The sequence below is a fragment of the Pinus tabuliformis genome, chromosome 8 (assembly GCF_031772625.1).
Source record: "Pinus tabuliformis cultivar Carrire ecotype Pingquan chromosome 8, CPIR1, whole genome shotgun sequence".
NCBI classification, from domain to species: Eukaryota; Viridiplantae; Streptophyta; class Pinopsida; order Pinales; family Pinaceae; genus Pinus; species Pinus tabuliformis.
Window position 1 is genome coordinate 836,072,553 of NC_142294.1, and position 17,187 is coordinate 836,089,739.

At 39.5% G+C, this 17,187-nt stretch overlaps 1 protein-coding gene across 1 annotated transcript in view; it reads left to right on the forward strand.

Moving 5' to 3' along the window:
* The window catches only part of LOC149238181 (serine/threonine protein kinase HRR25-like), a 158,789-nt gene that overhangs the window by 86,044 nt on the left and 55,558 nt on the right, over nucleotides 1–17,187 (forward strand). The window contains exons 3-5 of the mRNA XM_089372933.1: nucleotides 11,121–11,190; nucleotides 11,317–11,465; nucleotides 11,696–11,791. Coding sequence (XP_089229059.1) covers nucleotides 11,121–11,190; nucleotides 11,317–11,465; nucleotides 11,696–11,791 — 315 coding nt within the window. The remainder of the gene's footprint in view (nucleotides 1–11,120; nucleotides 11,191–11,316; nucleotides 11,466–11,695; nucleotides 11,792–17,187) is intronic.

The window sequence follows — 17,187 nt, forward strand, 5'->3', positions numbered from 1 at the left end:
TTCTGTTTAGCTCTGCTAGGTTTGCTCTGCTCTGCTCAGCTCAGCTCTGCTCAGTTCTATTGAACTCTGCTCTGCTTTGTTGAACTATGAAGAAGAAGAATTGATCGAGAATGTCTCATACCATTCTCCATTGACTCGAAGTCAGTCTCAGAGTGCGTACCACTGGTCCCAAACCAGTGTCAACCGACCCGAAGTCAGCGTCATAGTAGGTACAACTCTCACTGGTCCCAAACCAGTCCTGCACTGACACGAAGTCAGTCTTAGAGTATGTACCATTAGTCCCAGACCAGTCTCAACCGACCCGAAGTCAGTGTCATAGAATGTACCACTCCTACCACTGGTCCCAGACCAGTATCATTGATCCCAGATCAATGGAGGTCATCCTAGCGTAGGGAGTACGGTAGATACAACGATGCGTCCATCGGTACTACTATGGTCCCTAACTTCATTTCCCTGCTCATTGATCAGATGAGAGGTACTTCCCATGAGTCCCAGACTGCATGGGTAGGATGTCTCGACAGGAGAACTTAATCAATCCCGTCCTCACAGGAGAACACATCAATCCTGCTACAATCGCCATGGAGAACACATCAATCCAGGCCTCACAGGAGAACACATCAATCCTGCTACAATCGCCATGGAGAACACATCAATCCAAGCCTCACAGGAGAACACATCAATCCTGCTACAATTGCCATGGAGAACACATCAATCCAGGCCTCACAGGAGAACACACCAATCCTGCTACAATCGCCATGGAGAACACATCAATCCAGGCCTCACAGGAGAACACATCAATCTTGCTACAATCGCCATGGAGAACACATCAATCCAGGCCTCACAGGAGAACACATCAATCCTGGTACAATTGCCATGGAGAACACATCAATCCAGGCCTCACAGGAGAACACATCAATCCTGGTACAATTGCCATGGAGAACACATCAATCCAGGCCTCACAGGAGAACACATCATCCTGCTACACAGGAAAGCTAATCATCTTGTTCCACAAGAGAGCGAATCATCTTGTCCCACCAGAGAGCGAATCATCTTGTCCCAATGCGCACCACCAAGGGAGGGTGAGTCACCTTGTGGTCGTAAGTTGCTCCAGTAAGAACTGCAAGCCCCAGAGCTCCGTGTATGCAACATGCAGGACCCTTGTACAAGGGTCTCTTTACGACTCCAAGTCGTTCAGGAAAATCACAAATTTGATCTTTCCCTTGGGGCTTTAGCGACTTGTACATCATCTCAGTGCGATGGAGCCTCTTTGCTCATCGACTTACCATATCCTGGATAAGGTAGTATCTGATGTCTATCTGCTGGAGCAATCGTTGAATACGGGATTCCTCAATAATTGAATCCCACCTTTGGTTGTTACAGAGAATCACAGTGGTATTCATCATGTGTACAAATAACTCATTGATGAGCTTTCCCCAACCAAGCAGCTTCATACGAGATCATACTCGTAGATATGTATCCGGTCTCAACGGTGCTTATAATAATCGACTTCTGCTTCCTGCTCATCCATGATATCAAAGCAGAATCCAAAGAGAAACAACACTAAGAAGTGCTCCAGTGATCCTTCACACTGCTGGCCCAATCATCGTTTGAATAATCATTTAGTTTCATATTTCCGGCAGTGTATCTCAATTCATGAGAGGTTGTGCCATGAAGACATCTTAGAAGATTCTTGGCACCAGTCCAGTGAGGCTCAACCAAATATGAGCTTCGCGTGTTAACTTCAAAAACATATGTCCGGAATCCAATTACCTCTTACTTCTGCAAATGAGAGGGTCTGCAACTGTTAGAAATAGTTCGTCCGCATAAGGTGCCGGTATGAGAGGTCTATCATCCATAGTCTTCAGATAATGGTTTGGATCAGTTTCACTCCTTAGTGAATCTCAGCTTCATCAAACAGCTATTAGTCCTCTCATACTACACCCGGGGTGTTTTGCTTCATGCCATAGAGGGCTTTCTTTCACCTATATACATGAGATTCCCATTCATGAATCTCAAACTCCACGGGTTGTTTCAAACTTGTGGACCTGCTACATGAGGGTAATGGTTCCCTTGTAAGATTTTCCTTTGGTACATCTCAGACATGTACTTTCATGCTCTTTTTGAATTCAGGCTTCCCTGTCACCATCTGACTCACAGACCTCTGGTGCTATGTGTCAATGGACATGGTCCCCAGTAGACTTCCTGTAACTTAATACATCCCTGAACTCAAAAGCATATTTGAATATTCTATTTTCAAACACGTACCTTTCCATCGACGAATGCCACCTTAAAACCTTCGACTTCCATTCCTAGGGTTCCTGGCTTCCTTGAAGAGTCGGCCGTGTCCTAGATGACTTGCATCTCTGCCATTCAGACACTCCTTCGCATAAGGGCCGAACTTAACCAAGACATCTACCTTTCCTTCCACCCTTAGATCCGAACTTCTCAATGAAGTGATCTTTAGGTAGGCCATCAGAAGTTCCGTTGCGCCATTCTGATAATATGCTCTGCTTCGACTTCACTCTATGTGAATTGATCCTTTTGAGTTGTCCCAACTGTTGTCGGTGATTTCTCTTTCACTCTTGCTTGGGCATTGTCTTCACCTCTACTCCGATTCCATATAAATTTAGGTATGTTCTATGCTAGAGCAATTTATTAATTTCTTTTCCATATTAGCACTCACATCAGCATAAAGTAAACTGCAGATAGAACATAAATATAAATCGCAGAAGACAAGCCAAGACAAGAGGACACAGGATGTGGCGCAAGCCAGGGACAAACCCCACAATGTGTGGGGAAACCCTTGATCAATTCTTCTTTTATGTTCTTCAAAGTTCAACAGAGAAAGAGAGAGAGAGAGATAATGCATTACAACAGAAGTCAACACTTTGAGTTATCTAGATCTGGGCATAGATCATCTCCTATAACGATGAGATCAGTTGAAGACATTTTGCTTCAACTGATTCTCCAAGGTGACTCCTTCACCTATCATTGTGCTGCATCTGGTTCTCTTGCTGTACCACTGCATACTACACCGTACTTTACTAATCACGCTGTTCATGTCCATGATCTTATCCATCATCATGCTGCCCATACTAATGTAAATCATCATCATGCTGCTGTTCTAACAGATGGCATTCTATCACTGCTGTTCATTGTGATAGGGCTGCTATAGGTATGCCATTCTACAACTGTTGTTTATCATGCTGCATCTTTACTTCATCATTCCTTCCACTGAGATCCTCATGATGCACATTCATATTAGAGCCATCGAGATCATAAGAACATACGAAGATCATTCCTTATATACTTATTGATCACCAAGTATAAGTCATATCCCTACAGACGATGAATGTCGAGATATATATAGTGATCTTCTATGCTATAATAGTTATGCAGAGAACGTAGTCCTTCTGCTTCAAACCCTAACCACTGCTGGCTTGCGGGTTCCATACATGATTGTGTTCTTCATATATGACCTGTGTTCCATGTATAAATTGTGGGCTTCATGTATTATCTGCGTTGCATATATAATTCAAACTGTGGGCTTCATGTAACTACTGCGGCTTCCATTCATTAATTTTGTGCATACTATAACAACATATATGTTAGTGCTATGACTGCGTTATGTATACATACATATACTATATCAGTCTCTTTGCGGCTACATAACAACGTGTTAATGCTATGACTGCATACGTATGCTATATCAGACTTTTCGTTCCTCATCATGTACATCATGGACAACGTGGTATATGAGAGCGTTCCAGGATGGCTGTGTGGTATCTTATATATATCTTGCGTTCCATTATATATATGTTGACTTACATATGATTCTGCGTGGCATATTAACCTGCGTATGGGTGCTTTAGCATATCTATGTCTTCCATGAATTGCGTATGGGATAACTGCTCCATTCACTGCGGTGATCCCTTTGACTATGATCATTATGGCATGTTAGGGTTTACAACGTATCAATGTACCATAAACAGCGTATAGGGTTTCTGAAGAAGATTCCATATATTGCGGTGGTTCAATTTGTAGATGAATACATCTCAGCGGATTCATGACTTATGGCTTGCGTGTATATATATATATATATATATATATATATATATTGCTCTCTTGCGTATATATATGGCTATTGCGTTTATGGTCTCCTCATGTCATGACTGTAGCTCTTTTATTTTACTGCGGCTACATTTATGTTGGACTGTGTATAGCTGAGTATATACTAGTATATCCATCCACGCATAAGCTAGGGCATCATCCCATGTATCTTCTTGTGTATCCCTCCTCCACCAAAAACCCAAGACGTGGTGAGGAGGAGATCACATGAAGAGTGTGTCTCAAAATAACATCGAATCCTCTACTGTTTATAGCAAAAACGTATAGGATGAATAGACATGACGTTTGAGCTTCTTGAGCCTACATAAGTCACAGGTCGGCTTGATAACAATTACAACGTCAAAATAAATTCATATCTCCATAAATAGTTATCGGAATCGGATGATCTTTAGATCAATCCTACACCTCCCGACGAGAGGGATCCAATAAAAATATCAGCTGCCATAAATAAGATGACCCACATGGAGTTTGGCCCTAGTTGCCAATATAACAGTTTGGGTGTTGATGAAGGAAACATTTTGATTTCCAAGATGAGTCTTCCTTTGGTAACCTCTTTCATTTGATGAGGTATTCCTTTATTGTCTTGGACCGTCAAACCTTTTCTGGAGTAGCGAGTATAGCTTTAGGTTCGAGGACTATTCTTCCTTCTTCATCTGTCTTTGGTATTTCTGTTTGTGCTATTTGGTTTTTCCCTAATACTCTCTTGAGACTTGATACATGAAAGGTATTATGGATTCGACAATTGTCAGGTAACTTTAATCCATAAGCTACACTACTTATTTTCTTGATTATCTGATACGACCCATAATATTTAGGTGATAATTTAATCTTTCCCTTGTTGTTTTAGCGATAGTTGCTTATAAGGTTGAAGTCTAACAAAGACCCAATCCCCTTCCTCGAACTCTCTTTTAGAGCAGTGTTGGTCAACTTCTTGTTTCATTCTATTACGGACCATGGTTAGATTTCCTTTTAGTAAGTTGATGATCCTTTGACTTTCTCCTAGGTGGTCTTTAACTGCTGGTACCTTGAAATCAAGAAGTGCAAAGTCTTTCCATCTGGGTGGCTCGTAACCATATAAGGCTCGGAAAGGTGTCATCTTAGCTGATGTGTGGTATGTGGTATTATACCACCATTCTGCCAGGTGTAGCCACTGGGTCCATCTGTTTTGTTTATCTGTAATGAAACAACGAAGGTATGTTTCCAAGCATTTATTAACGATTCGTCGATTTCTGTTTGCTCATCTGTCTAGGGGCGATAGGTCGAACTCATGTTGAGGGATATTCCTGCTTGGTGGTAGAACTCCTTCCAAAATTTTCCCTTAAGCCTTACATCTCTATCGCTGACGATGACCTTAGGAAACCCGTGTGGTTTGTAAATATTTTTACAAAACACATCAACGATTTGTTTAGTTGTGTCTGTCTTTTTAATAGCCATAGTGGGCATATTTAGTGAGCCTGCCGACTACTACAAATATTTTATCCTTTCTATCAGATGCAGGTAGTCCTTCAATAAAGTCCATCGAAATCTCCTCCCACTTCTGATTTGGAATGTGTAGTGGATGTAGCAATCCTGGAGTTGGAACATTTTCGCTCTTGTTCATTTGACAAATATCACATTCTGCAACATATTTATTAATTTACTTGCTCATACCCTTCCAATAGAATGACTGTCGGATGTTGTAGTAAGTCTTGTAGAATTCGACATGTTCGGTTGTAGGCGAATTGTGAGACTCTTTTAGTATTTTCATCTTAAATTTGGATGTGGGTGTTAGGTAAATTCTACCCTTGTACCATAAGATGTCATTCCTCCAATCGAAGTTGGTATACTGACTGATATTCTTAATCATGGAGTCACAATCCTCATCCTTGGCATATTCGGCTCATATTTTGTCCAACCATTCCAGAACAACTATCATGGCGGCACATGTTGTGTGGTCGTCATCCTTACGTGAGAGTGCATCAGCTATGCCATTCTCCTTTCCTTTCTTGTGCAATATTTCTAAGTCGAAAGCTGACAACTTCTCCATCCACTTTTGTTGATAATGTCTTTTGCTAAAGTAAGAACTGAAGACTGTTGTGGTCAGTTCGGATTGAAAATTAACTCCCAAGCAAATATTGGCACCACTTCGTTAAAGCATGTATGATGGCAAGCATCACCTTTTGGTATGTTGATTTTAAGCCTTCTCGTTTATTAAGTTTCCTGCTCTCAAATGCTATAGGGTGGTTGTCTTGCATTAATACAGCTCCAATTCCGAATCCAGAAGCATCACATTCGACTACGAACGGTTTGGAGAAGTTAGGAGTCGCTAGCACTGGTGTGGTTGATAATATTTCTTTTAAATTCTCAAAACACTTGTTTGTTTGGTCATTCCACTGAAAAGCATTCTTCTTTAACAAATTGGTCAGGGGTGTTGTCAGACGTGCATAGTTTTTTATAAATCTTCTATAATACTTGATTAAACCTAAAAATCCTCTTTGCTTGGATATGTTCTTGGGTTTGGGCCATTCTTTGATTGCCTTTATTTTGTTGGGATCCACTTGGACTCCTTCCCTGGATATAACTTGTCCTAGGTATTCAACTTCCTTTCGCCCAAACGTACACTTTGATAGCTTGGCGTAGAACTAGTTCTTCTCCAATACAGACAATACTTCTTCCAGATGCTTGAGATGTTCCTTCCACGTCTTATTGTAGACCAAAACATCATCGAAGAAAACTAATACAAACTTCCGCAGATATGGGTGAAAAGTTCATTCATGGTTGCTTGGAAGGTGGCTGGCGCATTTGTTAATCCAAAGGGCATAACCTTAAACTCATAATGCCCTTCATGAGCCCTGAATGCTGTCTTTTCGACGTTTTCTAGTCTTACTCGTATTTGGTAGTAGCTTGATCTTAGATCTAATTTGGAAAAGTATTTTGCACCGTGTAGTTCATCTAGCATTTCATCAATGAACGAAATCGGAAACTTATGTTTAATAGTGATTCTGTTTAAACCTCTGTAATCTATACATAATCAGAAGGATCCATCCTTCTTCCTGACTAGTATTACAGGTGCAACGTATGGCCTTCTACTTTTCGTAATGATTCCATGCTTCAGCAGGTCCTGTATTCAGCGTTCTATTTCTGTCTTGTGGTGATGGGGATAACGATATGGCTTAACGTTTACTGGTGTTGAGTATGGTTTGACTTCGATAATGTGTTCACTTTTCCTTTCAGGGGGTAACTTTATTGGTAGATCTTGAAAAATCTTCTCGTATTTATGAATCAAGGATGAAATTTCTGATGGCTGTTGGGTCCCTTCTATCGATAATAACTCCAACTGCTGACATTGTGCGACAAATGTTGGTGCCCCCTTGCGAATAAGTTTCTTCATCTGCTGAGCAGAGATGACTTGAGTTGGTGGTGCTTGAAAACCAAACAACTTATATTTCCTTCCATCCCACTTGAATTTAATGAACTACTTTATGTAATTTGTTGAGTATGTGCCTAGTGTTCGTAACCATTGTACCCCTAAAACGACATCTACTCCTCCTAAGGGAACTATATAAAAACTGGACTCCATTGCATATTCGCTTAATTGCAACTTAACCTTATGGCACTTGCCTACTCCATCTATACGTTTCCCATCTGCTACCATAACTTTTAAATCTGCTAGTGGGTAAGCAAATATGTTTGGTCTTTTCGCAACACTGACATCTGAGAGGTTGTGTGTACTCCCTGAGTCTACTAGAACAATAATGTTTTGCTTCTTGATGTGACCTTTAAGTTTCAGTGTCTGTGGTTGAGCTATCCCTGTGATGGCTACTAAAGGAATTCGTGGCATATCTTCTTCTGATTCTAGACTAGGGTTTGCATTTTCTTCATTGTCCTCTTTGTCAAAGTTATCTTCTGAAGATTCTTCTTCTCGTTCAGCTTCGCAGTTGTACAATTTTTGTGTTGCGCATTTGTGTCCTACGTAATACTTGTCTCCACACTTCCAGCATTTGCCATCCTTTTTCCTTTCGACACTAGATTGTTGTTTTCCTTCATTTTGCAATGGTGGTGGAACGTACTTGCTAGTGTTCTTTGACGATGGTTTACCTGACTTCCCCTTGGAATAGTTGTTAGTTCTCTCGTTACTGGCATATGGTGCTTTGTGAAGTTTATATTTCCGCTCGATAATTATGGCTGCGTGTCTGGCCTCCTCAATGGTTTTGGGTTTATGCAATTTTAATTCTTCGCGAATGTAATCTTTAAGGCCACAACGATACATTTTTAACAACTCTTCATTTGAGAACCCTCTCTGCCTTACTGCTAATACTTCCCATTCGTGAGTGTATTCACTCACTGATCCTTTTTGTTTCAGGTGAACGAATCTCTCGTAGACATCATCCTCCTCCTTGTCATGAAACCTTTTTAGCAGGGTGTTTTTAAAGTTTTGCCAATTGAACGAGCAACCCGTACATTTAGATGACCACCACAAAAACCAATCGTACGCTTTTGCTTCTAAGTAGTTGGATGCAGTCATGACTCTTTCTTGCTCGCCGAGTGGAGGGTTTGCTAAAAAAATGGCGTCCATCTTATTTACCCATACGATGACGCCCTTATAGTTCTTACCATCATACTTAGGTAATTCATTTTTGATTTTAAGATGGTTCCTTTCAGAAGATTTAGTATAATATTGGCTTCCTTCGAAGTGAATTTGTGGTATTTGCTGCTTCTCATGCCTCAGGAACTCATGCTTTGGAGAAGTCTCACCTTCTAGAGTCTTGGGACTCTGTGTAGTTGAAGGTGGATCAGTCCCTCCGAAACACTGGCTCATCAAGTTTTTTAAGAAAGAGATATCATTGGCCATTTGGTCCTGCTTACTAACTGACTTCTCGACGTTATCCAGGCGTTTATTTAACTTGCTGATGTCCTCTTGAATTTTTTTCATATCATCATTGTTGTTGCTTGCCATTTTGTTTCGTTTTTTCCTACTGGACCCAATTTTTAATAATTTATTTAGAAATTTTTTTTTAAAATTTTTTAAATTTTTATGTAATTATAAATTATATATATGTATATTATATAATTATAAGTTATATATATTATATTATTATAATTAAATTGTACGTTCTAATTATCCACCAATCTTATCTAATCGAACACTGGATCACCACCATTTCGAACCGTTGACACCCACCGTTTGGATTGATAATGTACCGCGATTGTTGACCGCTGACCACGGTTGGAGCGTATCGATGGCGGCGTAAATTGTTCGGGGTACACGCTACGACTCACGGCACCAGTCACGACACTCGGACCCCGCGGATGACACAGTGGGTATGTGTTCCACACCACTGAGCCATGATCAGTCTACGCTCCTGCGGAGCCACTCGATGCCGGTGTTGACGGTTGTTCTATGCTTGAAACCGCAGACGCCAGACCAATATTCAAAACGTATTGGTGAAGGGTTGACCGGATTCGTGAAAAGTAATCTCTTGGTCGACCGGTAATCTGAATGAAGACGGTAAACTAATCCGCATCCGAAGCGCTGTTTCTCCACGCCACGGAGCCAGGGAACCCCACAGATGCCGACTGTGTCATGGCGCGGTTGTTGCTTCACGTTGCTGAGCTAGGGAACCGCGGATGCACGCCTGTTCGGCCTTGCAGCAGTGAAACAACAGAACAGGTCAAGGATGGGAGGCCCGTAGGGCCTGACGGCTAGCAGGCTGTCGTGGGTGTCACTAGAAGAAGTCTGGCTCTGATAACACTGTTAGAAATATTTATTTCTAATTGTAGATTGTTTGCTAAGAAATACACAGAAATTTTTGAATATATATATCTATATATATATATATATATATAATTGCTTGATAATAATTGAATGATGAATACAAGGCTGAGGCGGTGCTCCTTTAATAGGAGTTGACTAACCATGCCTAATCAGAGAGACATGTCCTTTGGGACTAATGTCTCTTCATTTAACTAATTAGTTGTTAATTAACTGACTATAATTAATCATTTATTTATTTAGATAATATTTTAACATTTTAATAATTTTTATGAATTTTCTTGAATTTAAATTCATAACATCAAGGTGCTCTGCTTACCGACAGGATGTTGGAGGATTCTCGCACCCCTACACCTTGGGTTTGCGTGTGGGGAGAGAGAGAGAGGCACTAGTGCATGCTCTTGTTTAGGTCACACCTCATCACAAGAATGAATACGAATGAATGAGTATATATGATTGGAGGATTTCTCTGCTTTCTCTATTTACATGAGAGGGAGACCAAAAATATAATGTGGGCCTTAGCCCTTACAAGCACCTACAATGAGCATTTGTAGGCCAACACATAGGAGATGCTACAATCATTAAGATTGTCATGCTTTCTATCCCTCCTCGATGATGGGTGATGAGTCATGACATTACCTAAAACATCTGAAATTTTTCAATTTCGTGTAGTCTGACTCCAAAGCATTATGGACAACTTTACTAGCCGTAAAAAACTAAAAGATACAATGTATATGTGAATTTAGTTTTCAATTCATAGTTGAAAATTTATATAAAGTAGTTGTGCAACTACACTGACATCTGATTATGTCCATTTACCAAAGGATGGGTCTGACTACATTAAGTTGGCTATATTTTAATTTAATATTAATACTAACAGCTTTTAAAATCTGCGTGGTCTTTTTTAGTTTCTTTTCTAAAGAAGTTTAGAAACAGTAAATAAATCCATACAATACATGTTAAGAAAGACATAGAGCAACCTAAATGCCTACCCAGCTCATATTTGATTTATATCTAATAAGTGAAATCTGTGGAACCTGTAGCTTAAGGCATCACTACTGGTTTAAACATCGATTCTATGTTGTAAGTGAACTTTTATACTACAGCATGCGATGATATCAAACATTGGTTTGGTTGAAATTTAGCTAATTTAAAAGCATGTAGCCTCAGATTGAAAAACTGAGATGGTTTTTGTAATGACTTTTTTCTCCCGTTCCTTGTTTTACAATTACTTAAACAGGAAAATGTAAAGACTAATCACCCGCAGCTTTTATACGAGGCCAAGGTTTATAGAATTGTTCAAGGAGGAAGTAAGAGTTCTGTTATCCGTTCTCGTGGAATTTTTTTTTGGTTACCTTCATTTTTTTGATTAGCAGTATTTTCTGCCATTCAAGCTCTGCATGGAGTCTTTAAGCATGCTTCTGGGTTTATTGCAGCTGGAATCCCAAATATACGATGGTCTGGAGTGGAAGGAAATTATAATGTGATGGTTATTGACCTTCTTGGACCAAGTCTTGAAGACTTATTCAATTCTTGTGATCGAAAGTTCTCTTTGAAAACCGTATTAATGCTTGCTGATCAGCTAGTGGGTATCTTTTCTCTTGCATATAGTTTCACAAGTACTTAGTTTTTTTCCATTGTCGCAGAATAGGCTGTACTTACATTATGAAAATCAAGTGTGAATTTGCAGTTTTGCATCTATAGCATTCTGAGTGATGATTTTCACACAATAAACTATCTATTATTTCCACTTCTATTTGTTCTGATGTTTTTATTGGAAGAGATGATTATGAGTTCCCTAGTTTGTGGTTTTAGATTAACAGGATGGAGTATGTCCATTCGAAGAACTTTCTTCATCGTGATGTAAAGCCTGAGAATTTTCTCACAGGTCTTGGGCGAAGAGCAAATCAGGTGATTTCTTTGAAAATTCTGGCATAAATGAAAATCTGTGTTTTGGTTACAGCTGAGCATAATAAAATCTGTTTGGTTGGAATCTGTTTTCAGTATCATTTTCCTTTCTTATCCAACATGGGCTTTCTACAATGGGCAATGTTGATAGTGTATACCCAGAAAGTTGTTGACAAGAGTTTTTGATATCAAATTGTGTTATGTGCCAGTGCATCAATATGATGATCTGCATGAATAGTGGCATTCATGGTGCATTTTCTGTTTTCAGAATTTATCAGGATTAAAAGCTATGGTGTGCGATGCATATTTCTGATTATCATGTAGTTCAAATTACCTTGTTCAATGTTTAGATGTGTCTGTTCATAAATTTAATTTGGTTTATAGCTAAGTTGCAGGAAACGTAGGGCAAGGGGGCGTTTCCGTACGGAAACGAGTACGAAACACTGAAAACAGCCCTGAAACGCGTTTCAGGCCGTACTGCCACGTTATACGAAATTGAAACGTGGCCTACGACTCATGTTTCAGCTTTTTACTTGTGTTTTTTTAAAATTTGTTTTCTAATTTATTTTTAAGTTATCCTAGTGACTTCTAGTTGCTTTTAGATGCCTGTCTAAAGTTATAAAAGTGAACTTTTGCCCTAGTGTTGATATGCAGTGCATCAAGAAGTTTGAGGCATATGCATATGAAGTTTGAGGCATATGCATATGAAGTTTGATATTCTCCTTTATTTTTCATTTTCATCTTTTTACTTAAATTTTTAACATTACCATGAAATGACTCTCGATGTTTGAGAGTGGTTTCGCCTCCATTGGATTTCATATGGAGGAAGTAGAATTTTAGATCTCATGCAAAATCCAGCAGACTTATATGTTTTTCAGGATTTCAGGATTGGGTGGATTGCAATATTTCCATTGGATTTTATCATGTACTAGGTTATGGAACTTGTATTTAATCAAGAGAACCAAGCCCTCTATGCAGGGGAGACTCCCAATAATCAAGAGCATGTAGGGTACTAGGGTATGAAACTTGTATTTAATCAAGAGCACTAAGGTCGTTCGACTATGTAGGAGGAGACTCCCAATCAAACACAAGACAAGAAATTAGAAATTTCTCGTAGTTGATTTTGGATATTTCTATTTTCATTATGTGATCATTCATGAGTAAATGTGATGTAAATTTAGAGACTTATAGTTTATGCATTGACAATTGACAATTTTATCACAATGTAATAAATTAGAATGTATCATATATGCTTTATGATTGCACATATTTCTTAAATGTCCTAAATATATATATATTTGCATTTCCCTGTTTCCAAAATTTGGGGAGGTCGCGTTTCGTATCGGTTCCCGTTTCGGAAACTCGTACCCGTTTCCCCGTTTCATGCAACCTTGGTTTACAGGAAAACTGATCTATAATGGCAAAACAGATACCTCTACATACCAAAACAGAATTAAAGATTGCCAATTTACTAGCAGTGGGTCTTGATCTTGTTCCTCTGCAAGAAGGGTGATCTCAAACGGGTCTTCAGCAAGAAGATAGAAATACAAATCCATGAATTTGCTGCTATTATTATTATTATTTTCTTTTGTCGAAAAAATCTTCATATATCACATTATAAATCAATATACAAGTACATCAAAATTTTTACGTATACAAATCCATGAATATGCCGCTATTAATAATATTATTATTATTTTCTTTTTGTCAAAAAAATCCTCATACATCACATTATAAATCAACATACAAGTACATCAAGATTGTTAAGTCTTTAGAGCCAAAGGGTGTTATTTTTTCTTACCCTAGCAATCTGGCAGTTAGTTCCTCTGTTTTAAAAACTAGCAGTTTCGACTCCGACTCGGCCGAGTTGGTCCGAGTCATAGCCCAACGGGTTGAATCGGCCTTTGAACCAGACCGGCCGAGTTGGCGAACGACTTGGCCGGCTCGGTAACAACCCGGTTGGCTTGGTAACAACCTGGCCGGCTCGACCGAGTTCGAGCCAACTCGGCCAGCTTGGTAACAGCGGCCGGTAAAGTCACTTCAACGACATTTTTTTTGAAATTTCATTTTTGGGGACCCCAAAGCCCAATGTAATCTGCCTTTGGGTTCTTTGGCGTCCATTACCGTCTCCTAAACCCTATAAAACCCACCCAACCCCTCTCATTTCCTCATAGCCATCTCATTACGTTTGAGTGAGTTTGCAAGGAGTTGTGGAGTTTGTTTTTGGAGCAGCAGTGAGGAGTCTTGGGCAAGCATTGTAGCAGGAGTGAGGAGCTTCTTGGGTAGCGATTGGAGCGGCATTGAGGAGTTGGTTTGTTGGAGCAACTTTGAGGAGGCAGTTTGTGCCTAGAGGTATTTATTTTCACTTGTAAAAATCCGTTTTTTCTTATTTATTTTTTTGTGCAAATCTGGAAATTGAAAAGAGTGTTTTTTGTGAAAGAAATGAACATTGAAGCAATGCTATTTTTTTTGTTTTCATTTTCAGATTTTTTCCTTTGATTTCCAAGTGAAAAAATGGCACCTAGAGTGAAAGACGCTACTTGGGCATATGTTGAAATGGTTGATATTCTAATGCATTGCAAATTTTTCCATAGAAAAATTAAGAAAGGTCCTAGGGGCATTAATAGGTTGAAACAACACTTGGCAGGGATTAGAGGCCAAATTACTCCATGTGAATCACCAGAAATTGGGGAGATTAGGAAGGATTTGTTAGCCAACTTTGAGAAGTTTAAAGAAGAAAAGGCTAGGCAAAAAGAATTAGAGGCTGAAATTGGGAGGAAGAGGAGTATACAAAAAATGATGGCTAGCAACCCCCATTTTGATTTTGAGGGTTCTTCTTCTATCCCTTGTACTGATGCATCCAACCCCTTTCGATATGTTTCTCCCTCTTTGGAGTCTATTCAACAAAAGAGTAAGGGTAAAATGAAAAAGAAGGGTGATATGAATATCAAAAGTTATTTCACTGTCACACCCTCCTCTCCATCAGATGCACATGGTCCTTAAGCTAGTATAACTTTGCAAGCCACTTTAGATGACCATTGGAAAAAGAATTGAGGGAGACTGCTTGTGATTACATACGTAGATGGTGGTATGATGCTGATATCCCCTTCAATGCTTTTCATTCACCATATTATGAACCTATGTTTGACGCCATATATGCTGTTGGAAAAGGCTTCAAAGGCCCTACTATGCATGAGATAAGGGGGTATCATTTGTAGAAAGAAATTGCCTCCATTAATGAGTATTTGAAAGATTTCAAGGACTCATGGGCAAGAACAGGATATACCATCATGTCAAATGGATGGACTGATCAAAGGAACCGTATCATCATAAAATTTCTTATCTTCTGCCCACAGGGAACCATGTTTCTAAAATCAATTGATGCATCTAATAAGGTAAAAGATGGACAATTTTTATTTCAGCTATTGGATGAGGTTGTTGAGGAGGTGGGGGTGCCTAATATTGTTCAAGTCATCACAGATAATGCCTCTAACAATGTTCTTGCTGGTAAACTGTTAGAGGAAAAACACAAAACCATCTTTTGGACCCCATATGTTGCACATTGCATAGACCTCATGCTTGAGGATATTGGCAAATTAGATTGGGTCAAAAACACTATAGATCATGCCAAAAGCATAACAAAATTCATCTACAATCATTCATGGATTTTGAGCCTTATGAGGAGACACACAGAGGGCAGGGATATTACTAGGCCTGCCATCACTAGATTTGCTACTCATTTTTTGACATTGCAATCTATGCTTTCACAACATAGAAACTTGCAAAAAATATTTTCTAGTGATGAATGGAATCAAAGCCAGTGGTCTCAGAACCAGGATGGCAGAGAATTGAAAAAGAAAGTTAATGAAGAGATATTTTGGAGAAAGGTAGCAGAGATTATGAAGGTTGCTGAGCCACTGGTTAAGGTGTTGCGGTTGGTGGATGGGGAAAGATTGGCTATGGGCTTCATTTATGAGGCTATGGATCAAGCAAAGGAGCAAATAAAGAGGGCATACAAGGATAAAGTGGCTAAGTATGGGCCCATTTGGGCAATCATTGATGAAAGATGGAACAATCAACTCCATCGCCCTATACATGCAACTGGGTATTTTTTGAACCCACGGTATCATTATAAAGCTCTGGCGGCAGGAGCTTTGAAGGGGGAGGTTAGAGATGGATTGATTGACTGCATTGATCGCATGATCCCATTGGAGTGTGATCAGCTGGAGATACACTGACAGGTCACAACCTTCAACAAAGCCACAGGTACCTTTGGGAAGAACCTAGCAAAGATTGCAAGGGAAGCAGATGAGCCAGGGAAACAAAAATTTCAATTTTCAAATTCTTAATACTTATTTTGTTAAATCGTTTATAATTTGAAAGTTGGATATAATTTGTAATTTTGTTGAGCTAACTCATTACACTCCTATGTTTTTTGCAACACAATGGTGGGAGGCTTTTGGTAGCCATTGTCCTGAATTGCGGAAGTTTGCAATTCGTATTTTGAGTCAAACTTGTAGTGCCACTGGTTGTGAACGCAATTGGTTTGTCTTTGAGAGGATTCACATGAAGAAGAGAAATCGTTTGGATAAAAAATGGTTAAATGATCTAGTCTATGTCCAATACAACCTCTGGTTCAGACGCAACCAATCGCTGAACAAAAGACCTGATTCAGATCCCATTGTGTTGGAAGACATTGATCCAACATCAATTGGGTAGTGGAGAGTCATCCAACAGAGTTTGATTCTGATGAGGTCCTTGATTTGGATTTACAGGTGGAGGCATCACTCGAACATAATGTTCAGTTGAATGTAGATCCACTTGTACCAGCCTCAGGGCCAACCCCAAGTCCTCTAGTTGCAAGCGCTTCCTCTGCTCAGCCACGACATAAGTGCATATCTCATCTATCTCAGCTTGCAGTTGCTGCACAGCCTGCTAGTGCTACCACTTCTACAGTTGCAGTTGGAGAGGAGCCATGGGCTTCCCTGTCTGACTCTGATCCAGAGGTTGAGCCAGATGATGTTGGCTCCTCTAGTAGTAGCCAGTAGTATTGGTTATAGTTTACTTTTGTTGTAGAGACCATTTCTAGCCTCCTTGGTTATGTGTTTTTGTTTTGATCTCTATATCATCATCTTGTATGTATTGGACAGTGCACTGGGTGCCATTTTGATATAATGGATATATTCATGAGCCTACTTTGATCATATGTTGTCTTCTATCTATATTCTAATGCTGTGTGTTTGGAAACATGAATGAAAATCTTTAAAATTATGTTTTTTTAATAAAAACAATAAATATTTAATGTATTTTTTACAATGACCGAGTCATTGAAATCGATCCGGCCGAGTCAATACCGAGTCAGAGTAAGAGTCGACCATCGATCGAGTTGGAGTCAGAGT